Below are 26,305 nucleotides of genomic sequence, written 5' to 3' on the forward strand. Positions count from 1 at the left end.
AACTATTCTCTCCTTCCTGAACTTTCCATAGTTTTCAAAGTGAAGTCCCTGATCCTCATGTGACACTCCAGGCTTTCTGCTATGTAGCCTCAGGATGTCCTTCCCAATTTCTGTTGCTTCCCTCTGTCCACACTTACTAATCCTAGAGGTGATTTCTTAACCTCTCATCAGAACTCTACCCTCTATCACTGTAAAACATCTATCTTTTTGTTTCTTCTTTTTTTTTTTTTGCATTTCGGGTCACACCCAGCAGTGCACAGGGGTTACTTCTGGCTCTACACTCAGGAATTACTCCTGGCGGTGGTGGGGGACCATATGGGATGCTGGGAATCGAACCTGGGTTGGCTGCGTGCAAGGCAAATGCCCTACCCGCTGTGCTATCACTCCAGCCCCCTATCCTTCTGTTTCTTAATTCAGCTTTTCCTTCCCATGAAAAGTTCTGTGCTGACTGGATTGTCCTACCCCCGTATTCTTTTTTTTTGAAATTTTCCAATTGAAAAACAATTGTATCACATCACCATAAGATACAGAGTTGCAAAGCTGTTCATGGTCTGGTTTCAGTCATACACAGTGTTCCAACACCCATCCCTCCACCAGTGTACATTTCCCCTATATTCTTAATGTCTCATATAATAAACATAACCTGTGAAATAAAGATTTCTTGGCTCTCGTGGAGGCTGGAGCAATAGTACATTAAGTAGGTAGGGCATTTGTTTGCACGTGGCTCACCTGGGTTTGATTTCTGGCATATCATATGGTCCCCCAAACCCTACCAGGAGTGATCCCTGAGCACAAAGCCAAAAGTAAGCCATGAGCGCCACTAGGTATGACCCCCAAAACAACCCCCCAACCAGCAAAAAGACTTCTTGGCTTTCATTTGTCTTCTGAAATGGCAAGTGACTCCCCTGTTGACAAGGATCAGGTAGTAACTGCCATCTTATATCCAACGTCAGACCCACCACACAGTGAATATTTGAGTGAAGTACATGTGACAGGAGCTTGCTTAGAGTGTGGGCTCTTCATCCTAAGCAGCGGTCTAGTTATTACATACTTAGTACCCACTAGTATTTACATAGTCCCCACTTAGTACTTAGTACCAAGGTGTTTTTGCTGTCCTATCTCCTTTGATCTTCAAGAACCCCACCACCCACATTATTATTGTGCTTGTTTTAGGTACACGGGGCTGGAAAAGGTGAGACTCTTCCTCAAGGTCACACAACCCTGGGTATGCCAAGCCCTGTTTAGATCCCAGATTGATCTCATTGCAGAGCCCAAAGTCCCTCCAGAAATCCAGCCAATGCTTGGGTCACTGGGGACTGACGGAGAGAAGGCTGGGACAGGATTCTTGCTCTTTGCGATGGTTTCTGAAGACTGTCAAGGACTGATGAATTGTGCTTCCTTTATAGGGGGGATCAGCTTTGGGAGGAGCAAGGGAACGTCAGGCTCAGAGGCAGATGATGAGACGCAGCTCACCTTCTATACGGAGCAGTACCGCAGCCGCCGCCGCAGCAAAGGTAAGGGAGTCCCTGGGGAAGTTCCAAAATCTGGTTGTAGGCATTCTGGGAGCCAAGGCTGTGCTCAGTGACAGATGCTAGAGCTTCTCTTTATTCATGTCCTGATTAGGCGAAGACTGGTTTCCAGTATCCCTACGAGCCTGTGGGGAGTATGTTTGCATGCTTTCTATCCTATCTCCTTTCCTAAAGACACTTGGAAGTGATTTTTTAAAAGTTTATGCAGCATTTTCTCTTTTTTTTAAAAAACCCAGAATAAGACATAAATTTAAAGAACTCAAGGGAGTCAGAGGGAAGAAAAACTAGGAAGGAAAATGATTCCAACTCTAGATTGGTACCTAGTCATCCATGCCACATGGCATTATGCAGTTCTTAGCAGTCACTAATCATTGAGCTCTCAGAGATTCTTAAGAAATGAGCAGAAAACTAAAGATACTCACCAATTAAACGGGCGGGATATAGAACCCAGAGTTTAGGAAACTCTGCTTGCCTCACACCAAGACCAGAGAGAAAGTTTTCTAATTGTTCCATCTCAGCAGCACACGGGGCAACTTTCTAGATGTTCTTTAGCAGATGAAATCACTATCGGTGCATAATTATTTCTCACAATGACACTCCGTGTGAGGAGATGTCAAAATGCTGAGCCAGGTTCCATGAAGGACTAACCCTTGTGGCGGAGGTCCAGAGTTCCCTGATGATTGAACGTGCTCTGAAGGGCAAGTAGAGCCTATTTTAGCAATGAGCACTGCATAAGATTCCTTATCCCTGAGTGATTTATGAGAAGGAGAGAGCCGGTGCATTCAGTATTGCATACTTGGCAGACAACTTGGTCTGCAATGGTGTATTTAGGTTACCTGAGCTTTTCAAAAATGTCTTTGTTTGAATCACCTAGAGAGCCTTTAAAATTTCTAATGTCTTTGTTTGCTTTTGGGAGGGGGACACTACCACTACCGGTGGTGCTGGGGCTCATTCTTGGTTCTGAACTCAAGGATCACTTCTGGAGGGGTTGGAGGACCATATGGTATGCTGGGGATCGAACCTGAGTCAGCCACATGCAAAGCAAATGCCCCGCCCTGTATTCTCTTTCCCACTATGTATTATCTTTCTAATATAACTAATATTATGGCCGAGGGTCAGACGACAGCCACAGCACAGTCAGAATCATCCCTGTCATCCCTGAGGGTGGGACTGGCTTAGACCAAGCTCTGGGAAGAGGGTGTTCTGGTGAGTCTGAAGCAGCTAATCAAGGCATATCAGAGGCTGTGACCCACCTGTCCTCAGAGGGGACTGAGAAAGGTCTGAGAGAGGGACAGAGAAGGGAAGTGTGTCTCACAGCACACCTCTGTTGAGTCCATCTGTGCACAGTGGACAGTCTAAAAGCCTAGATCACGGAGCTTGGGGGTACAGGGGCGGATGGGACTTTTATTTGCGTATAAGTTATCTATCTTCCCTGGTCTTTTTTCTTATCTGAAATACAGGCTTTATAGCTTTCTGACAGACTGTGGAGATGAAGTAAGCTTGTATGTGTGTGCGTGTGCGCGCGCGCACGCTCAGAGATTCACAATGGTTGGTATGTATGAGGGTCATTATAGTAGAATTGTTCAGATCATTTCAGTTCTCATTGTTTTTTTCCATATCTCCTTGCAACCCGAAACTCTGGCACCTTTTCCTCCCTGAAAATACCATTCCTGTGTGGGGGATGGGGGGGCATGGCTCTCTTGACATGCCTCGGGATGAAGATTATAGACTAGAGCCATTCAGTAACAGGAACTGCCTCTTACAGGAGTAATCCTTGCCCTGCCTCAGTTTTCTGATGCTGCTACCTGCTACCTGGTAGATGATTCTTCTTTTTTTTTTTTTTTTTTGCATTTTGGGTCACACCCGGTGATGCATGGCGTTATTCCTGGCTCTTCACTCAGGAATTACTACTGGTGGTGCTCAGGGGACCATATGGGATGCGGGGATTCGAACCCGGGTCGGCCGCGTGCAAGGCAAACGCCCTACCCGCTGTGCTATTGCTCCAGCCCCTGGTAGATGATTCTTAACTCATCTCCTCTCCTTCTCTCCATGCCCCTTCCCCACCTCGCGCTGCCAGTGTAGTGTAGCTGAAAAACAGACTGAAAAGTCAGAGAGGCCAACTTTGCAGGGATGGACTATTTACAGCTAATTGGAAAAATATCCATGATGAAGTACACCCTTCATAAATTGGAGCTAAACTTAGAAAAAAAAAGTGCAATCCACAGGACTCAAGATAAATGACTTGGCCCCAGGCCACCACACACTTCTTAAGGCCACTGTGTTTCCAGAGTCTCAAGGATGCCTGAGTATGCGGCACGCCCATCCCACGCCTCCCTTCCCCCTCACTCCTGCCAGAAGATGCCAGAGCCTTCCTGCTTCCTCTCTCCCCGCTGCTTCCTGTCCACTCATGCCAGGTCCCATCCTCCACTTCTGCTTCGTGCCGTAAGAATATTTCTACCTCCTTCATACCCTGGTTTGTCTTCTTATTCTTTTGGGTTTTTTTTTTATTTTGTTTTGAGGTCCTAGCCAGCAGTTCTGGGGGCTATTCCTCGTGTGGAGGGTATGGGGGTGAGGACAGCGGTGTCCCCCGTGGTCCCTACAGAACCATACCCTGCCTGAAGCTTGTGCTCCAGCCTTTGAGCCTTCTCCCAGCCCCTCGGTTATTTCTTGTGTATCTGTTTCCATTGGTCGTTTTCTTTTCTCCTTTCTTCTTTTCTCCATCCTTTTCCTTTCCTTCTCTTTCCTGCTCTGCCTTTTCCTTTGTTCGTGTCTGCCTTCTCTCTCTTTTTCACTCTCTCTCCTTCTCCCTGCTTCCCTCTCACTTCTTATCTCTATGTCTCCCCATCACTCTTTGCTCTTTTCTCCACCCCTGTCCTTATAAGTCTTTTTCCCTTCTCTTTGCCATCCTCTCCTTCCAAACACACCTCATATATTTGTTAGACGCCCACTACGTGTCTGACACTTCTAGGCACTGGGAACAGAACCTGAAGCGATGATTTCGAAAGTCTCCGGCGCTTGAACATTATCACAGTGTATGTGAATTAGATGGTGCCAAAGCTAACGAATAAGATCATAACCAAGAAGGCACCTGAGAGTGTAGGGATGGTATTGCAATTTCATTTTCCCTGTGTTACACCCTCCCTCCCTCTCCTCCTCCCCTTTTATTTTGCAGTATCACCAGGAAAACCTTCCTGACACTTCACTTGCTGTTGTCAAGGTTCTTGGTGGTAATGCTGCAGCTTCGGCTGCATATCAAGCCTTGACTATAAGCCTGGTTGTGTCTAGTTGTGCCACGACCTCTGTTTTAGCCAAATGAGCTGAGAGCTTGATGTCCAGATATGTAGTGGCCATAGGACCCCAGGGAAGGACTGAGACCCTTCTTTGCACATTTTTTGCATTGCACAGGAATCAGCGACTTTAATACTTTGTATTCTGATGGGGATAAAAGCCCCGGGAAGTATGGCAGAGCCCTGAGGGAGGGAGAGAGCAATGCAGTAGAGTGTGGAGAGCGTGGAAGGAGGCTGCCTGCATTCAAATCCACTGTGGCAACAGTCCCATCTTGCTTCAGAGCATCTGTACAGAACCAGAGCATCTGTACATCTGTGTCCAAATCTATGAGACAAAAATAGTTGCTATCTGTAGTGTCTGGAGGGCACTAGGGAAGGGGAGAACAAGCTGAGGTAGGTATTAGCTCCTGGGCAGGAGCGGTGCCTTGAGGCTGGCATTGCTCCTAGACTTGTTCAGCGTCTCGACTTGCTGTGGGACTTTCCTTGAGTCCTGTCATTGTGCCTGGCCTTCATTGGATGCCTGAGGCCCCTTCTTACATCCATGGGATCAGCTATTCATGAAACGTCCCCGACTTCCATCTTTCCTGGTTCTCCCATCACTGCCATGCCAATGTCTGTCACTTCCCACAATCTCCTTCTGGAAAGGGTTTCTTTCCAAAGCTGTCTCCCTGTTTCTCTCTCTTTCCTACCTCCATCATCTCCCATACCTGCTCTTCTCAGGTGAATCCACGGACTCAGCAGTACTCTGAGGCTGCCCAGGGCCAGCAAACCAGCTAGCTACCCCAGAGAAGAGATCAGGCACAGCGGGGTGGACAGATAGAGAGATCAGCATCCCAGGAAGGCAGAACCTTATTCTGCAGTCCTCATCTAAGAGCATCCCGAGCCCAAACCCATTCCCCCTTCCGTGCCACTTGAAAGCAGGAGCTGGGCTGTGTTCCCCCAAATCTCAGCACACATAGACTAGGGTCAAGGTTACCAATGCTTGTTTTGTTTTGTTTTTCTGAAGAAAGCTGCTTCATCAGGCCTTCTGATAGAGACTGGAACAGTAGTTTTGAGTCCTGGAGCTGCCACCAGTGTCTTCTGTAACCTTGCTACCTTGGTCAAATTGTGATCCTTCTCTGAGCTCGCTTTTCCCAGAAAGAAGGAAAAGGGAAGCCCAAGAACAGGCAACACCATTGGTCCAGGTATTTCTGCCAGCCCCGTGTTGGGCTGAACCTTGCTGGGATCCTTGGTGAGAAGACTCTGGAGGACCGGATCTGACAAAGCCTACGTGGGGATCTCAGAGAGACAGAGGAGCCCCCCCGGGATTGCCACAGACCGAGAAAGTAATCAATCAAGAAAGTGAGCTGGAGGAGACATTTCTATGCCCCTGTCCAGTTGTGGGATTCAAAATTCTCATCTTAACATTGGGGTAGCGTTGCCTTTCCCTTTGGATCTTTGTGAGGATTCAGTGAGGACATGAGCAACTTCTTTAGAAGCCTGCCCCATACCACTAGTCCTGTCCCTGGCACAAGCATTCCTTGCTTAGAGATGCTATATGGTCCCTTCTTAGGACCAGGGAGATGGCTTAGCAGTGGCACACTTGCCTTGTAAGTATAGGGCTCTGGGTTTGATGTAGGGACACCTCCTACCAGTGGAGACACACACAAACACACACACACTCACCACTACCACCAGCACACACCGCACACATACATACACATGTACACACACGTACACACACACACCACACACACACACTACTGCTCAGTGAGCCTTTAAAATTGTAGATAGGGGGGCTGGAGCAACAGCACAGCGGGTAGGGCATCTGCCTTGCATGTGGCCGACCCGGGTTTGATTCCCAGCATCCCATATGGCCCCCTGACACTGCCTGGAGTAATTCTTGAGCGCAAAGCCAGAAGTAACCCCTGTGCATCACCGGGTGTGACCCAAAAAGCAATAAATGAATAAATAAAATTGTAGATAGGTGTTATGTTGCTTTTCTACCCAATATCCTTTGCTGACACCTCTATCTCCATAAGCCTTCTTCCTGCACCCAGAGCCCCTCAGTGGGCTCTCTCCCCCGGTGCTCAGGCTCAGTCTAAGCCTGTCTGTGCTTTCTCTGCTCCAGCACCTATGGCTCTCCCCCCTGCCAGAGGCTCCTGTTCTGTCTTCCCTGCTCCTGGACTCATGTCCTCCTGCTTATCCATGCCTTAGGGGGTGTGTGTTCTGCTCGGCGCCCTCACACCTAATTTTCCTGTTCTATTCTGGTGGTTTTTTTGTTTTGTTTTGTTTTGTTTTGGGGGTCACACTCAGCGATGCACAGGGGTTACTCCTGGATCTGCACTCAGGAATCACTCCTGGTGGTGCTCGGGGAACCATATGGGATGCTGGGAATCGAACCCGGGTTGGCCGCGTGCAAGGCAAACACCCTACCCGCTGTGCTATTGCTCCAGCCCCTTTCTTATTTGATTCTGGCGGGTATTTTATTTTTATTTTTACTTTTGCTTATGGGGTACTCGCCCAAGCAGTGCTCACTCCTGGTGAAGACAGCCAAAGAGGCTTGCTTGGCCTTGGCCTTGAGGTGCTGCTCAGACCCTGCAGTGCTGGAGGTCCCAGGGTCACTGGGGCATCCTTGTAGGGTAGGTGGTGGGGGGAAACATGCAGTGCCAGAGGGCAGGTCCTTGCCTATGCAAGTCATGTGCCCACTTCCCTGGAGCTGATGCCCTCCTTGGCTCTTGCCTTTCCACTCTAGACCCAGTACTGCTGTGAGATCTGTTCCCCTCTGCCCACCTCATCGCCGTTCCCTGCCGCGCTCTCGGGACTGTGCTGCTGTTCCCAGCCTTCCATTCCTAGCACTAAACCTCAAGGGGAGTCACAGCTTCTTCTCTCTGAATGGCTGAGTGATAAGTGCAGGAAGGCGATAAATGCCTCTTCAGGTGTCTGGATTATTCAAAGCGCTCAGGAGGGAGGCGGCTTTGCAGCTGTCCCTTGGATTTTTCTCTGTATTCCCACAGCAGAAGGCTAGAGAACTCCCTCCTCCATGCCTCATCCACATGCAGAGCAGAGGCCTTGGCTCTGCCCTTGCCTCCCCTTCAAGCCCACTAGTCAACGATGTGGGGTGGGGGGGAGGATTTGCATCCTGAGGGGTGCAGAAGCCTCATTCCCTTAGGATCCTTGAGTATGACGGCATTGTGTGCACACTGAAGGGATGTGACACGTCCAGAAGGCTCCCTGGCTGAGGAGGTTGCACCAATGAGTGATGATTAGTGTTTTCTGAGCTGGTGATCAGGGCCTCTGAGCCACAGCTGGAAAGTTCCAGAGGAGCAGTTGGAGCCTCTGATGCAATTTGGAGATAGTTACTGTTTGTTCCCCCCAAAGAAGTTACGTTTCTAGGGGGGACACTGCAGAACTATTATTTTTTCTGGAAAGAGAGTGGTAGTCCAATTGCATTGGGGAAAGTCTATAACATAATAATAAAATGCAAGAATATGGGAGCGTTGGCATGGGAGGGTTATACATAGGCATTTGGTCTGGCCATGGAGAACCTCATCATAAACTGAAGGACTGAAATTTCTCCTACTTCACAAAGAGCCCATGGTTAAATGTTTACCGGCCCCCACTAAGAACCTTCAGTAAGAAGGAAGGGCTTAGTCACAGGCTGGAGTGCAGGGGTCATTCGCTTGAACTCGTTGGTACAGTTGGAAGTTTTCCCCAGAGGACGGTGCACTGAGCCTGGGGTAAGCAGAGCCCAAGGTTCCAGGCAAGCCATTTATTCCCGGGAGCGGGGAACCCAGTCAACTGTGAGGCTGGCACTGGGGCCTGTAATAGGAGGTCACACATGCTGGCACTGCTGTTTGGAGGAAAAGAAGACCCAGAAGCCAGGCCAGGCCAGAGCTGATGACAGACCGGGTATCCTCATCTGAGTACTGGGCAGGGGTGTTGGAACCTGGTGGATCTCTGGCATCCCTGAGCTTTAGAACCACTTGGGAAGCTTTTTCTTTTGTTATCATTTTAATTTTTAATGCGAACCAGTTCCAAGTGCCTAGAACAGACCTAGAACATGAGAATGTCCAATCAAGGGGTCTGGGTATGGAAACATGTTTCTTCCAATTTGTTTCATTTGTTTTTTTTGGGGGGGTTTTGCTGTGCTCAGGAATCACGCCTGGTGAGGCTCAGAGGATCATATGGGGTGCCAAAGGATCGAACCTGGGTCAGCTGTGTGCGAGGCAGGCACCTTACCTGTTGTACTATCACTCCAGCACCGTATCTCCCTCGATTCCAATTTTTATCCATGGCTGATACCACTCTGCAGCTTTCTTGACCTTTTAGCCTATAGCACGTCCTCTCCCTGTTGGTCACGGACTCCAGCAACATGCACACCTCTTTCCCAAGCTACACAACACCTGCTTTAGCACCTCTCTTTGGAGTGTTTGGCACCTCTCTTTGGAGTGTTGCCGATAAGCCACATCCTAGCTCCTCTCCATCATTACGGATATTGCCATGTGGTCCATCACTGTCCATGCCATACATGCAGAAATCAAGAAGATGGAAAGCAGCAGATGTTTCTCAGGGGTCATATTTGCAAAATGGAGAATACATCCCTATTCTGGTTGGCTCCAAAGACACTCTTAGATTATCAGTCCCTCCTCCTAATAATAATAATAATAATAATAATAATAATAGCAATAATAATTTCCCCTGGTAGTTGGCAGTGTAATTGCAACAGGCAGAAATTCATCTGTGCCCTCCCCACATACACACATACACACCCTAACCCCAACCCCCCCAGCCACTTCCCCCCTCCCCACACACACACACTCCAAAGGTTCTAGTAGCACTAGCAGGCTTCTGAATGGGAGTCTTCATTATGGGGAAAATGAGACTGGAAGTTTGCATTTCTCTCACTGAAGGGACAGCAAAAATGCCGAACCCTTGCTTTCATCTGTGCCTGCATTTGGCCCTGTTTAAGCTTACATTACAGAGGAGAAAATTACATATTCAGAAATGGTTATGGGCTCAGAAAGCTCCTGTCTGATGTCTCTCTTCTTTCCCTTCCCTCAAACCTCAGCAGAAAGACACGTTGCATTTTTTTTTGTTATTGGTTTCTTTCTTGCTTTGTTACTTCCCCCCCTTTTAAAGGTTGCTCCTAGATTCTCCCTTTATCCAACCGTCAGAAACATTCAGCATTCTTGGCAAATGAGGTTTCCTTCCATGCAGCGAGCGAGCCAGCCAACTTCAAAAGCCTGCCTCCCCCAGCCCTGACGGTCCCTGAAATGCTGTTTAAATTGTTCTCAGTTTTCCTCCTTCCTGACGATGCCAAGCAGCTCAGCACCTGACAGCCCGGCATGGAAGGCAGGGAGACGTTGTCAGGAATCAAATGGGAGACCAAAGGCGATAAAGCAAACATGTCGTGTTTAGTTGCTTACACTAGCGAGAAGGGATAATCAGTCTCTCTTGCTTTCATGTTTTTCAACTAAGCTCAGCAGGATTCCCCCTACCCCCTCCCTCCTGGTACTCAACCATTGGACTCCGCTTCCTGCCCCAGCACCACACTTCTTCATCCCCCATCCCCATCTTGGCAGCCCTGTGGGATAGTCCAGGGACACGGAAACCCTCTCTCGGTTACAGAGGTGACACTTGCGGCATGGTCCCAGGCTGTGTCTTGGTTTGGGTGATCTTGGACATGTGACTTTTCAAGCTCCAGTTTCATCCTCTGGACCATGGAATTGATACCGCCTCCTCCCACCCCCCCTTCCCCTCCCCCAACCCAATCCACACAGAGACACTCTCTTTCTTTATAGGGTTTTGTGATGACTCCACAGAATTGTGTGTCTCCAGAATAGAAGGGATGTGAAGGAGATTTAAAAATCACAACAAGCAGAGCGGGGAAGAGAGACTAGACCCAGATGGAGAGAGAGGTTGAATCCCAAGGTCTTGTATTTAATCCACTGACTATGTTCTCTGTCCTTTCTTCCACTTCTGTGTCAGTGTTTTTCAAAGAGTGTGATATTACCCCATCTGGGGGGGGGGTAAAATGTTTGGGGGTAGGGGGCAGGGAGTGATAGTAGCCTTAAGTGTAAATGGAGGACACTTTTTTTAAAGAAGGTTGATTTCTCAGGGACCTCTGGTTTTATTTCTGAAAAAGTAGTAGGTCAAGTAAGTTTGGGGATGCTTACCATGCTAAGAACCAGGCTGTCACTGTCACTGTCATCCCATTGCTAATTGATTTGCTCGAGCGGGCACCAGTAACGTCTCTTATTGAGAGACTTATTGTTACTGTGTATGGCATATCCAATACGCCTCAGATAGCTTGCCAGGCTCTGCCATGCGGGTGCAATACCCTCTCGGTAGCTTTCCAGGCTCTCCGAGAGGGGCAGAGGGATCGAACACGGGTCGGCAGCGTGAAAGGTGAACACCCTACCACTGTGCTATCAAGAACCAGGCTAGAAAAAAAAATAGACCAAATATAGGGACTCTTCCTGTCTTGCCAGAAGAAAAAGTGGGGCCGATCCCCACATTTCACAAAGAAGACCAGCATTTGTTCATATCCCCTCCCAAGGTGGGAGTGTTTGAATGAGAGCAAAAGAGGACTGTGTAAAAGGGGACCATATTTTTTAGAAGAGCAGGGAATGCTCCTTGTGGGCGAGGGAGAGTCTCCCCTTGGACTTGACAGAGTCACAGAAGAAGAGACTCATCCTCCTCTTTCTCTCTGGAGAAGACCCCATTTCCCCCGAGGGAGAAACATGGAAGGAGGATGCTGGCGGCAGGAAGAGCCCTGTGGCGGCTTCTGCAGTTACCTTCAGAGCAGGGAAGAAAAGACAGTGTGGGATGGGGCAGGTAGACTGAGTCTGAGAGCTGGCCAAAGAGGACCCTGGGCTTCCGGCCTGGGAGCAGGAGAGCAGCACAAGGTCAGGGAAGTGGAACGTGGCAATACTTCTGACCGGATGGGGATGAACTGCACTTACAGCTGCTGCTTTTTCAGGTGTCTGTTGGACCTGCAAGTAGAGCCCTTGCAGTTCAAACCTGAGCTCGGGAAACTTCTGGCTAGGGGAGTGAGTGAGAGCCAGCAGGAAGGGGCTGTGCATGGACTCTCTGCGTCATATACCTGGCCCTCTACTTAGCCGATCAAACTCCTTGTACTTAAGCATTGGATTCTGTTTCCCATCCCAGTTCTGACACTTCCTCAGCCCCATCCCCATCTTGGCAGCGCTGTGGGATAGTCAGGAGCCATGGACCTCAGGAGTGTCTCCCAGTTAAAGAGGTTCCCAAACTGTGTCTTTTTTATTTTTTTATTTTTTGCTTTTTGGATCACACCCAGCAATGCTCAGGGGTTACTCCTGGCTCTGTACTCAGAAATTACTCCTAGTGGTGTTCGGGGGACCATTTGGGATGCTGGGAATCGAACCTGGGTCAGCTGTGTGCAAGGCAAATGCCCTACCCACTCTGCTATCACTCCAGCCCCTACCAATCTGTGTCTTAAAGTCAACATTGGACCCTGCTTCCTGCCCCAGCACCAACACTTCTTTGGCCTGTATTATCTCTTTCTGTAGATCAGGAATATGGTGGAGAAATGATTGGGTTCTTTATCCAGGGGCTCAAGTCAGGGGGTTTCTGAGGCTTCCATCTCTGCTGAGGCTCAGGCCTCTTCACAGCTCAGGGCTGTTGGCAGAATGCGTTTCTTGGAGTTGTCTTACACATGTGCCTGGTTTTCTGGACTTTCAATCAGGCTTTCTCCCAAATATAAGGGCCACACTTGGGCCCTGATCCCCCTATATCTCCATGAGCAGCCTGAACAATGATTGGCTTCATTTAGTTTATGGGATGTGACTTTTACACATAGATTTGCTTCCTTCGAGTCTCAATCGCTTCCAAGGGCCCCCTCGCATAGGCAGATGCAGTGTAGCACTGCACTGTTGTAGCACTGTCATTCTGTTGTTCATTGATTTGCTCTAGCGGGCACCAGTGATGTCTCCAATGTGAGACTTGTTGTTACTGTTTTTGGCATATCGAATACGCCATGGGTAGCTCTGCTGTGCAGGCTGGATACTCTCGGTAGCTGCCGGGCTCTCCGAGAGGGATGGAGGAATCGAACCCTGGTCGGCCGTGTAAAAGGCAAATGCCCTACTCACTGTGCTATCTCTCCAATATTCTGGGTAAATGCCTATGTGATGAACTCCAGAACAGCTGACTTGGAGGCTTAAGAATATCTTAAAAATAAGACCCGTTATCATTGTCTTAAAACCTAACTCAGCACTGTTATGAGAGTCTGTTCTATTCCCAGTCACATTGGAGAGGAGCGAGATATACACAGCACATCCAGGAGGTAGGGAACCTTGGGGATCCAGGCGGAATGTGGACCTTCCTGCCATGGTCCCCACAGGGAGTAGTTAACCCTAAGGAGCCCATGTTGAATGGAAACAAGAGACTAGAGGAGGGGAAATGTCCTTTATGTCCTTCCCTCAGTATAGGAGTATTGGCCAACCTCCTGGTGCTCCATGGGAAGAAGAGCAGGTGACACATTTCGGGATGTTTGCTATGAGAATTATGGAGAGATTTTTTTAAAAAAGTTTTATTAGTGAATCACCGTGAGGTACAGTTACAAACTTATGAACTTTCATGTTTGCATTTCCTTTACATCCCTCCACCAGTGCCCATTCTCTTCCACCAATGTTCCCAATATCCCTCCCACCCCCACCCCCACCCCAACCCCCACCACCCCACCCTGCCTCTGCAGCAAGGCATTCCCTTTTGTTCTCTCAAGAACGATGGAGAGATCTTGAGATCTAGGATTTCAGGGGGATTTTGTCATTAAGTTCACACAAGAGATCAGGTACAGCCTTGTAGCACTGAGTGAAATTCTTTTTGTGTTGAGCCAACAAAGGGATTTTCCTTCCCGGTTTCCATGGCACATGCCTGTCTTTTCCAGTTAGGGTCATATTTGGGGGGAAATCGGGCTTTGCAATGACTCCTACATACCAGCGCTAGGCAGAGATCTTTTATTTTATTTTATTTTTAATGAATTACCTTGAGATACAGTTATCTTGAACATTATCTCTTTGGTGTTCCATGCACTCAGTGAGAATGTGACGTTCAAATGTATAACCTCCACGGCCTTTTGGAGCTCTGAAATGTGATGCTTTTATTCATTGAACACACATTGTTGATTCCAGGAACGGTGTGGCCTTGTGGGGAACCAGGGGTCAAGCAGCCATGCCTCCCACCTCCAAGAACCTCTTTCTGTGTCCGTTGTTTGTGGAAGAAGTCAGAGCACTGACTTCTAAGCTCACCTCTCTCAGGACATCCAGGAAATTGAGTGATTTCATCGGTTACTGTGATTTCATCTCCTAGCCTAATGTTTTTAATTTTTTTTCCCCACCAATGTGAAAAAAATATACTACCACCACTTGAGGCAAACAGGAATATAAAAACAAACAAGAACCTTCCAGACTGAGATGCACATTCCATATTTCCCCATCCTCATTTGCATATATATTCTTTTTCATCATTGTAACTGTAATCAACATGCACATTTACACTATATTTTTTACTTGACATTATATCACAACCATATTTTTCCCTGACATTCCCCATTTTTCATGGCACACTAAACCTGAAGATAGTCCTTGTAGCATAATATGTAATATTGAAAAATTAGAATGAGCCAGAATGCCCAACAATAGGGGAAGGACTCAGTAAATTATGATGCATCAACTTGATGGAATATTATGCAGCCAGATAATTGTGAAGAATGAGTTTTTAAGAAGGGAGGAATTACAAATCACAGCGATTGCTCTCGAGGACAAACAGAACAGAACAATCCATTTTAAAAGCATATGTGGGTGGGTTGCAATACATTGCCTTTGCATGTGTACTTATTTATCCTGCTGTTGATTATTTATTCGCTGCCTAGTTGCTCCAGGGATTTGAGACAAGTAGATTTGCAGAGGATAGTCCAGTGTGTGAGGTTTAATTCCTGGTCATTGGAGCCGCACACAGTGAGTTATGAGTCCTGGCAGAGTGACTTTGGGAAATTCACTCAGACCCACCAGTCTCCACTTTAGTTGTGTAATAGCACACTTGGAGTTCTGAGAATGGTTCTGAGGTTGAATAAAATAATACAAGTAAAGCACTTAGCATAGTTCCTGGCAGGTGGTAAGTGGTGAATAAATGGTGACATTGGGTCCAGCCACTTTACTTTACATCGGAGGAAACTGTATCTTGACCTCAAGGCTCTATTATTGATTTGAATTCTTGAAAAATTTTGTCCGTCCTCTCTCATTATTCATTCAAACTATTGTGTGTCTGGTCACAGGATCCCTGGAGGCCTGAAAGTGTTTCATCTTTACCTAAAGGGGGGATATAAAAGGAAAAAAAAAAGACAAGAGAACTCAAAATTCGGTGAAATAGTCCTGGACTATCCAAATGATCTCCTTTATTCTGGCCTTGAGTGAGGTTTTGAGCTAAGGTTACTTTTCTATTTTAGTGTGGTTCCGGCTCTGGATACACAGAAAACATGTCTGTTCTTTAAAAACAAGTTCCTATCTTTGATTTTCCATGCAGAATTTGATTCTGTATATTTGGGTGGGCTTGAGCACCCCTGGTTTCTTATAGAGAGGGAATATTTTTTTCTTTTTTTGCTTTTGGGGTCACACACAGCAATGCTCAGGGGTTTCTCCTCACTCTGCACCTGGTGTTACTCAAAGGACCATATGGGATGCTGCAGATCGAACCTGGGTCAGCCATGTGCAAGGCAAACACCTTGCCCCCTGTACTATCACTCCAGCCCTCTTGGTTTCTTATAAACATGCTTCTGGTGCAGCATGATTGAGACCCACAGCCTTAAGGAATGACAGCAAATGTGGGCATGTATGGTGGTCTTGACCCTCAAGGCATTTTCAAGCTAGTACAGGGAGAAAGAAAATACCAGATCAATCAAATTCCTTCCAGCAACAGAGACAATAATTCTATAATGTCTTTCTTGCCTCTGCAATTCTAGTTGCATGATATTTTTTTACTTTGTTTTCCATAAAAAGTAAGATCATCTCATGTAAATCCCATACCATATGGTTGTAGAGGTTTGGAGCAAGGGCCGTTATCTCCCTATGTCTCCCACGGGTCCTACCAAACCGGGATGGCTTTTCAGAGGAGGCATTTTGAAATAGATTTCAATGTATAGTACATGTATATGATAGGAAATGATAAGGATTTGTTGTTGTCGCTATTATTGTTGGTTACGGGGTACACCCAGCTGTAGTCAGGGATTATTCCTGACTCTGTGCTCAGGGATCATTCCTGATGGTACGGGGGTGGGGGTGTGTGTGCAGGGCATGTATGGATGTATGGTGCCGGGGGTGAGATCCCAGTTGACTGCATGCAAGACAGGCACTGGATTAGCCCACCATCCCCTAGAAATAAAGTTTGGGCAGATTTCTTGGCCTCTGAAACAAGAGTATTCCAGCACAAGCCCCACCCTTTAAGTCAAAAGTAACTTCAGTCTGGATAACCTTTCAGTATCAATATTGCAACCATAGTACCCAAAAGGAGAGAGATAGAAAGAGAAAGAGAGAGAGAGAGAAGTGAAGCTCCTGCCAAGGAGGTAGGCAGTGGGTGGGGGTTGGGGGGGTGATAGGAGGGAACCTGGGGACCCTGGTACTGGGAAATGTACACTGGTGGAGGGAGGGGTGTTGGAATACTCTATGACTGAAATCCAATCATGAACATCTTTGTAAAAATAATTAATTAAAAATAAAAAACAAATATATAAGTTTAAATTTTTTTAAAAAAAATAGAAAGTGACATCAGTTCACAATTCATACTGAAGCATATTCAAATCCTGCTCTCGGGGGTCCTGGGAATTAGGAGAGAAATATAACACAGTCTGTGACCTTGTGGGTCTCACAGTCTACTTGGGAAAGGATAGTGACACAGGGAAGCAGCGGGTTCCTTACTGGAAGGAGAACCTAACCAGCTTTGTGGGATCTTGGTAAGCCAGCCGGCACAGAAAATATCTAGGCTGTGTTATAGTAACTAAGATGCTATAGGTGAGGGGAAGGAGAGAGGAAATTATTCCCTGCAGAGGGATTGTGGATAAATGAGACTGAACAGAATTTTGGCATACTGTAGGTCCTCAAAAGAATGTCAGTGGAAAGAAGTAAGGAAGAAAGAAAGAAGAGGGGAAGGGAGGGAAGAGTGAAAGGAAGGAAGAAAGAATGAAAAAGCAAAGGAAGGAATAAGGGAAGGTAGTAAGCAAAGAAGGGATGAAGGGAAAGATGAAGGGACTGGCTCTATCTTACTCCTTCCATTGAAATGTAAAGTCCAAGGAGCAGACAGCGAGTGGGGACACAGGCTGGGAGATTTGGACTTTAGCATGATGAGAAGCCTTCAAAGGATCCCAGCAGGGAAAGTGATGTTTTTAGACTTGCATGGTGGGAAGGTCAGTCCCGCTTCCTTGGAAGTTGGGAGGGAGAGGGGACAAGAGTGAGGCGAGGAGACCAATTAGAAAATGGTTGCAATAATTCCAGTGAAATAATGACATATCGGCCTCCAGGCAGAGTCAGAGAGGATGGAGAACGTCTCCTTCATTATAGGATGTAGTCACAGTCCACACCTACCTACCTGCCTCTTGCGGGCCAGCCCTGTTGCCATGACAACAGTCTCTTTAACATCCCTGGCCAGAGCGAGCGAGAGCAGCTCCCACATCTGTTCCTGGAGGTCCAGCTTCTCGCTCTCTCTCTCTCTTTTTTTTTTTAATCATTTCTTTCTTTTTCTTCTCCCCCCTCCCCCCTCCTTTGATTGTATCTGATCCAGCCTCACTGGGTAATTGAGTGTTTGAGAGTGAAAAATTATCTCAGCAGCTTGGCCCTTATCTTGACAGCGAAGCAGCACTTTTAATTTAATTTTGTTCCGAGACGCATGGGTAACAAATTTCACTAATCGCCCCGCTGTCGCCTTCCGCATGGTAACGAGCTGTTTCTGACCAGGCAGCCCAGTGTAAATACATGTGGAGGAGAGGCCAGGGACATGGGCAGGAGCTGGATAAAGGAAAAGGTAGCGGCCGGGCAGAGAGACCTGGTGGGCCTCTGCCATCAGGTGCCGGAGCAGAGAATGTACGTCGGGATATGTGGGATTTTGGTATTTCTTTCAGGTGGATTTCAATCCAGCTTTTGCTTGCTTTCCTCTAGTAACTGGACACTCACTCATTATAAAGGCAGCCAAGAGTTCTCTGAATTGCCTTGCTCATTCAGGTGATACTTCCCTCAAGATTTTTTTTTTTTTTTGGAGTAACATATTTTGGGGCTGGAGTGATAGAACAGCGGCAGGGCATTTTGCCTTGCACTCGACCGACCCGGGTTCAATTCTTCTGCCCCTCTCGGACAGCCCAGAAAGCTATGGAAAGTATCCCGCCCGCACAGCAGAGCCTGGCAAGCTACCCGTGGCGTATTCGTATTCCATATGCCAAAAACAGTAACAAAGTCTCAAAATGGAGACATTACTGGTGCCTGCTCAAGCAAATCGATGAGCAACAGGATGACAATGACAGTGACAGTGAACATATTTTTATGTATTTATTTAATTTATAAATTTTATTGAATCGCCATGAGACAGTTATAAGCTTTCATGTTTGGGTTACAATCACACAATGATCAAACACCCTCAAGCTGTTTTGCTAAGTTCAAACCCTGCGATTTCGATCCTTGTGAAGAATAAAATGTCAGTCTTTTCTTTTTTTTCCAAGTGGGCCCACTCCCCACCCCGGATTTCGATGTAGAAATAATTTAGTTTCTTTCCATGCCCAGATCTTCTTATGCCCAAATCTTATATCTAACTAAAGATGCCCAGAGTGATTATATTTGAAATCTCTCATCCTGTCATGTGAGACAGCTTTGTACTTTATATATGGGGAAATTGAGGCCTCAAGGGAGGAAAAGAAAATGTAAATTATCTGTTACTTATGAAACACCCATTATAGATCAAGTGCCTTTGTTGGGAAACGAAGTCACATTTAAGTGTCACAGCACAAGGTCTTAGCTAGGTACAGTACAGTGAGTAGGACACTTACCTAGAACACCGCTGACTTGGTTTCTATCCTCAATATCCTTTGTAGTCCCAAAAGCCCTCCAGGATTGATTCCTGAGCACAGAGCCAGGAGCAAGCCCTGAGAACTTCCTGGTGTGGCGCCAACAAATGAAAATAAAGATGTTGGCTGGATTTTTCAGAAGAAACTGAAGCACAGAGAGACAAAGGCTCATGGCTGTAGGACAAGGAGTGATAGCACAGCAGGGAGGGCATTTGCCTTGCATGCGGACGACCGGTTTGATTCCTCCATCCATCTCGGAGAGCCTGGGAAGCTACTGAGAGTATCTTGAATGCACAGAAGAGCGTGGCAAGCTCCCCGTGGCATATTCGATATGCCAAAAACAGGAACAACAAGTCTCACAATGGAGACGTTACTGGTGCCCGCTCGAGCAAATCGATGAACAGTTGGAGGACATTGCTATAGTGCTACAGAGCTACTAGTTATTTTGGCCTGGGGGCATGCCTAGCAGTGCTCAGGGGCTGATCCTGGCTCTGAATTCTGAGCTCAGGGGACCATGTGCTCAGGAGTTGAGCGTAAGGTAGTCAGGACACACCCAAGGCAAGCGCCTTCACCCCTGTACTCTACAGTAGCCCTCTCTCGCTCCGGACCCCCCAGTCCTTGTTCTGTAAAGACCATAGAGGGGGGATTTAAGGCCACATCCACCTGCAGATTGTCCTGTTGGCATCTGTACCTCCCGTTACACCACCGCTCAGTGGCAGGGGAGGATCTAGACCTGAGATTCCCAGACCCCCAGTCATAGACCCGGGCTGGGTTATCGCTCCATCCCTGGGAGGCGCTGTGTTACAGGTGGCCTAGATTTCCCTCCTCTCTATGGCATCTGGACCAGACAGCTAGCAAGACCATGTGGGGGAGGAAAAAAGCCCCCAAAAGCCAGACAGTCTGCCCCCACCCTCCGCCCCAACCACTGCCAGACTCCAGTCAGTGGGTCCTTGGATCTGGATTTATGAGCCTTCTGGGTGTCTCTTTCTTTTCATTGGAGAGGGCTTGACTCTTCCCTCTCTCAGCTAATTAAAAACCCCAGCCCGGGCTGCCAGCCTTGGATCGCAGGCTGCCGGGCAGCCAGGCTGACGCGGATCTGATAAATCGCTCCCTGGGGCAGAGAAGGCTGGAGTGTGTGTCTGAGGGCTGGGCCCAACCAGCATGCCTCTGGGAGACTGGGGGGGGGGGGGCTGCTATAAATAGGCATGGAGGACCTCATTCACCCCAGAATGGGGGCTTCGTTAGGAGGAGGAAGGCAGGGATCACCCAGAACTAAAGAATGACATGAGAGGTGCCTCCTGAAAGCATTGTGTGAAGCTTGTGCCATTCGCCCGGATACCATGGATGGCTCCCTCCTGACCCTGGCCATAAATTCTCCGCTTCAGAACCTGACTCTGGCTGAGAGGGTCACGTGGCATTGGGAGAGACACAGATCTGGGTATAGATCGTGGTTTCACTGGTTTCCTTACCGACCTTGAGCTTGTGACGAACCCCTCCTTTTACCATGTTCTTCAATAGCAAAATGGAAGTTCTTTTTTTATTTGGGAGGGGGCATATCTGTTGGTGCTCAGGGGCTACTTCCGGTTTCATGTACAGTTGTTGCTCTTAGCAGGGTGCTCAGGGACCATGTGTGGTGCCTGAGCTGACTCTAGAACTCTGATGTGCCATGTATGCCCCTTCCCACCACCACCACCACTACCCCCGCCCCCCCCATCATTGTATTCTTTCTCTGACTGCGGAAATGGAAATGAAGGCTGTATCTTGATAGACATCCCTATGTATGGATGGACATCCACATGTATGTGATAAGTGCATAAGTAGGATAATGGGAGGCATTGGTTACCGGATACACAGTGCCGTGCAAAGCCCTTGGCATCCTATTCCTCCGAGGACATGGACCCTATCCGTGCAGCCACGTTGCTAAGTTCCACTCCCAGTATTGCTGTTGCCCCTTGTTAATGTCAGCCAGACCAGCCTCTGTAGCCTGAACATCCGTCCCCTCCTCTGCTCAGACCTCACGTTTCACTCCGCCTCTCTGCCCTGCCAGTGTTTGCAGGCGCTGCTCTGTGGGCCTCGAGTGCCCTATCAAGCTACCTCTAATGATCCCTGACTGTCCAAAGTCCGGCTGGAATCCCCTCTCTCAAGCTTTCTTTGTCCTGCTAGAGAAAATGTCAGCACGGCACACTGCCTATTTCTCTTTGATTTTAAGTTCTTGTCTTGTTAAAAACCCTGGCCGGAGGTGGACATCCATGCTTCCCTCCCGAGAACTAGAAGCCAGCAGTAGTGACTTGCTCCTGCCCATCTCACTGAAACTTGAAATCCAGCACATCTGTTCCCAATTAGAATACGAGTCCCAGATAGCTTCACACCTTTTATTGCTAAGACTCTCTTTCCCACGTAGATCAACACTTCCTGTTGCACAGCCGTTTTCCCGTTCCTTGCTGGGGAGGGCTGGGGAGAATGATGGGCATCTCCCGGGCCTGTGTGGATGAAGGGAGCAGAAGGCCTTGGGTGGTAATTTTCCCCGGTTACAGAGTTAGACACTTCCACAGACTAGAATCCACTTCTTTTCCCTTTCATTTGAGTCTTTCACTCACTAGAGCAGACTTTGTTCCCCTCGGCCTTACCTGGACAAGAATGGAAGCATCTCTCCATATTGAGTTCCTCTTGCCTCTTAACAGAGCTGCCAGGCTGCCTGCTCCCTGGGGAAGTGGGGGGAGGGTCCCTGGCTGACGCTACCCACCAGTGACCCCCAGTGGCCACAGATGTATTTTCCATTCCTCTGGGAGGTTCCTCTACTATGTCTTCCTCAGGTTTACGAACATGCCCTTCATTGTGCGCGTTGACGGAAGGTGATTCAAAACTGGCTCCTGTTCCTGAGAAACCATCTGTGAGAATAATGGGTTGGATGAGGCATCATGGGCGCAGACAGGAAACTCTTTCAAAGCAATTGGGAGTAAAGGAAGACGGGAGAGGAATATTTCCTGCAGATGAAAGATTTTTTATTGTTGTTGGAGTTGGTGGAGAGATTGGGCCACTCTCAGTGGTGCTCAGGGATTTCTCCTGGGGGTTGCTCAGGATTTCCTCCTCAGAAATGCTCCTGGCAGTCCTTGGAGGATCATTATTGCTGCGGGCCAGACCCGGGTTGGCTGCATTTAAGGCAAGCACCTTAACCCCTGTACTAATTCTCTGATGATAAAAAGATGTGATGTCACAGGTGACATGCTTCTGGTGAGACTCTGAGGTGGAAAGGAGAATGCAAGTGGAAACCTTCCTGGAGACAGAGAGACCAGGGAGTGGGACAGAGCAGAGTCTAGAATTAAATAAAGATTTGGGACTTGAGGAAGGAGTCCAGTCTTTGTGGGTCCCAACAATTGGAAAGCGTTAAGTTATTTGCTTATCATGTGACTGTGCGGTTAACAGACCGTTGGTTTTTTTTTTTTGGCAATACCCTCTTTTGCCCCCCCTATTTTCCTACCACTGGCTCTTCTGGCTTCCTCCTGCCTCTCCACCCGCATTCATGGTCTCCCTCTCTTTTCTCTTTTGTAGATGTTTTCTCAATCTACTTCCACCCTCCTCTCATCTTTCCTCCTTTAAGTTCTATCTTCCAAGAAAAATTTCTTTGATACATATCTCTAATCTTTTTTTTTTCAGAAGCTTGAGTCCTAATAGACTGAAAAGCTCCTGATTAGCAGTTTTCTGGTTTTGTGACTACCTACAGGTTTATTTGGGAAGTTTCTTAACTTCTCTTACCTTAGCTCAATAATTTGTTTCTAAAAAAAAAAGTGGAGGGTGGGCAGAGAGATAGTGCCAGGGAGAGGGAGTTTCTCATGTACACCAATGACCTTGGTTCAATCCTTGATACCATATATGTTCTCCTGTGCACCATCAGGAGTGATCCATGAACACAGAGCCAGGAGTAAACCCTTAGCATCTCTAAGTGGCCCAATTCTTCTCTTAAAGAAAAACCCAAATGAAAATATTGGTCTATTACCTGTGTTTCCATATTTCAAGTAACAGGAACCGCTGCAGTCCCTTAAATGATAACTCTTAAGAATGAAGACCTCAAACTTTTCTGACAGGGTTTGGACATAGATAAGCTCTGAACCTTTTTAAATCGGTATGTCCATGGAACTGGACAGACTAGTACAGCAGGTAGGGTGTTTGTCTTGCGCACAGCCAACCCAGGTTAGATTGTTGACATCCCCATACGGTCCCCCAAGCAATGCCAAGAATAATTCCTGAATGTAGAGCCAAGAGTAAACCCTGTACCACGTGTGACCCCAAAACAAAAAAAAAATGATGATTCTATCATTATCTTTCTCTCTCCCTTCTGTCTTCCTCTTCCCCCACCTTGAATCCTTTTCTCAACTGCTAAGTTCTAACTAGTGCCAGACTGTAGGTGTCTAGCTGTAAAGGGAACTGCTTGCAAACAGAGAGAGCGAGCTGTAATTGAAAGACGATGATTTGGGCAGAGGCATTTGTTTTCATACTCCCAGCATTACAATCCACAGTGTCTTAAACCAGCTGAGACTCCGGAGACTGTATTAGATACGGATTTAGGGGCCTCCCCAGGAGCCTGAGGACTGAACAAGATAAATTCAAGGATGTGCGCTGTTTCAAGAAGGCTGGATTCATGCAAACAATAAATAATTTTGTTATCACTCCGTGACTTAATTAGGAGAGTCTCATTGGCATGGTGGAAGACGCCAGGGTTTTGTGCCATGTCTTATTAGCCATCTTATACCGGGTGCTGCTGGGTTCAAGTCCTGAAATTGCACTTACTGGTGGGTCCGTGTGAAATGAGAACTATTCACTTCTTTTGGATTCAAATCTTCATCTAGACAGCGAGAGTTAAAGTGCTTCCCAAAGCAGTTTTTGTACAGATTGCTTGCATTGACTCATTTGATCACTTCTATTGTAAAAAAGAGAAACTTCAAAGCTTCACAGAAGCTAAATTATGTGCTGGAATATGTTGGAATTAGAGCTTTACACATAGCTATTTTTAACCCCAACCCAGAACTGGGGCTTTGAAACCATACTACCTATGGCTAGACCTAAAAGTCCCTATATTTAATTTTTTTAATTTTTATTTGAGCATCACCCCCGGAAGTGCTTGTTACTTCCTTAATCTCTCAGAGTTTGTGGGTCACTCCTCAGAGTGGGTAGGGGACCATCCGGTGCCATGGATTGAACCCAGGCTTCCTGCATGCAAAGCATGTGCTTACCCCGCTTATCCATCTCTCCAGCCCCTACATTTGTCATTTTAGTAGACTTCACATTAGGGATGAAGAAAACATTAGTAGATGGGCATGGGGATACTCAAAGTATGGGTTCTATCACTTGGAAAGAAGGAAGATACTAAGGAATGATCATTCATTTCATGTTCAACTTAATGTCTCTACAGACCTTTTCTGAATATTTGTATGGGTTGGTAATTGGTTAAGGGGTTCAAAACTGAATTGCAGGCAACCTGGGTGGCTGCACGTGTGTGCGGCCACTCTGCTGCTGATTGACCACGATCTGGAGGCCAGCTAGACTACTTTTGGTACGAGCAGCTTCTTGCAGAAATGTCTCTAGACTGTGAACTAAGCCATAGCCCCATGCCGGCTGAGAAGGGGAAAGGTTTTTCTCTCTCGGCTTTTTTTTCCCTTTTTGGGGAAAGATGGCATGGTGCCCGCCATCTTATAAGGACCATAAAGAAGGTATGAACTTGGAGGCGCGGGAAGAAAAACTTAAAAAAAGAGGTACGAACTTGCAATAACGGGATGTGCAGGTGATCTTGGGATGGGGGCAATACCCGCGCGCTCTTCGCCAGGATGCAACCCGGGTGGCTGCATGTGTGTGCGGCCGCTCTGCTGATGATTGACCATGATGTGGTGGCCAGCTAGACTACTGTTGGTACCAGCAGCTTCTTGCAGAAATGTCTCTAGACTGTGAACTAAGCCATAGCCCCATGCTGCCCCAGGAAGGAAAATGATGCAATTTCTGACATAAATCTCTCTGGACTTAGTTACTAAAAAACTAAAATACAGAAATCCCAATGCGATAGCAGCTGCACGACTTCACCCAAATCCAGGGTGCTCTCTGAACCAAGTACATCTGTGATCCTCATTTTTCCAAATAGGATCACCTTCTGAGTTTCCAAATGGACATTTCTTGGAGGCCACAACTCACCCAACTCTAAGTGAACAGGAAAAAAAGAAAAAAAGGCTCATAGATATTGGAGAAAATCCAGGTGGGGCCTTATGCCATTGGTGAGATCTTGGAAACATCTCAACATCTCTTGGAAACATCCATTATCTTCCTGATAATTCACTGGGTTAGGAGTGTGCAGTAAGTTTGCATTCTAACTACATCCCTGATAAGCCTGTAAATATATGCATTAGATGGTCATGTTGTATTTGCTTCATGTAAATTTTCTTTATGAAGTTAATTTTGTTGTTGTTTTGGAGATGCATCTGGCCATGCCTCGTGACTACTCCTAGCACAGTGCTTAGGGCACAGTTCTGATGGTGCTCAGGAAAACCTATGATGCCAACATTGGGGGCCAGGTGACATTGGGCCATCCCTCCAGACTTCAGTTCTCCAAAGAATCAATAGGGTCTGGCTGGGCTGTCCTCAAACATCTTTTCAAGTTTCAGCTCGCTGGACCTTGAGGTCTTAAGTAAAGGCCAGTTTGCTAAATAAATCCCCAAATGGCACTCTGGACAAGAACTCAAGCATGGCAGCTTGGAGGGAAAACAGGCGTCTCCGTGGCCCCGGCTGGACTGTGGTACAGCCCTTGAACACTGCTGTTAATCTTTAATTGGTATTTGATTTGATTTAACATGATCTTCTGCTTGTAAAACACCTTGAGATGTTTCTGCGTTGTGCGTGCATCCTGGAAACGCCAGTTTATTGTATTAACAAGTCTCGGCCTGAACATAAAGGGAGATAATTAGAAACAGCAAAGTCCCTTGACACACTCAGGGCAGCCAAAAAGCTCTCGGGAAAACAATCCTTTCAGCCGCTTTCATGTATCTAAAAGAGAAAGCTATTGGAGCAGCCCCAGTGGAGAGCAGGGCTTGCTAGGGTCACTTTGCACGATATTTATAGCCCTCTGCTAGCTCTGCTTTTATCTGGTTCTTATGGTCCTGTGGCCATACAGCACCCCTGGTAAGTTCTTGCTACAACCCCTAGGCACCCAACCCTGGAGCCCACTTGGTAGCCCACCATTGTTAAAAAATAAGTTCTTTAGGTATGCAGCCTTTGCTTCATCATACAAACAGACATGAACAGGGGCACCATTCCTAGGCTGAAAAATACCATAATACTGTCAAGATGCCCAAATGAACCCCCAAAATAGTTCTTTTTTAGTTTTGGTCTTTGAGCCACACCTGGTGGTCCTCAGGGAACTGTGCTGTGCCGTGTGACAATCTTCAGCAATT

General features: G+C 47.2%; 1 protein-coding gene across 4 annotated transcripts in view; it reads left to right on the forward strand.

The window, feature by feature from the left end:
* Window positions 1-26,305, forward strand: part of ASTN2 (astrotactin 2) — a 1,092,638-nt gene that overhangs the window by 368,155 nt on the left and 698,178 nt on the right. For all 4 annotated transcript variants that reach the window (XM_055128058.1, XM_055128127.1, XM_055128183.1 and 1 more), the window contains one exon: window positions 1,407-1,514. In XM_055128058.1, coding sequence (XP_054984033.1) covers window positions 1,407-1,514 — 108 coding nt within the window. The remainder of the gene's footprint in view (window positions 1-1,406; window positions 1,515-26,305) is intronic.

This window comes from Sorex araneus, chromosome 1 (genome assembly GCF_027595985.1).
Source record: "Sorex araneus isolate mSorAra2 chromosome 1, mSorAra2.pri, whole genome shotgun sequence".
NCBI lineage: Eukaryota > Metazoa > Chordata > Mammalia > Eulipotyphla > Soricidae > Sorex > Sorex araneus.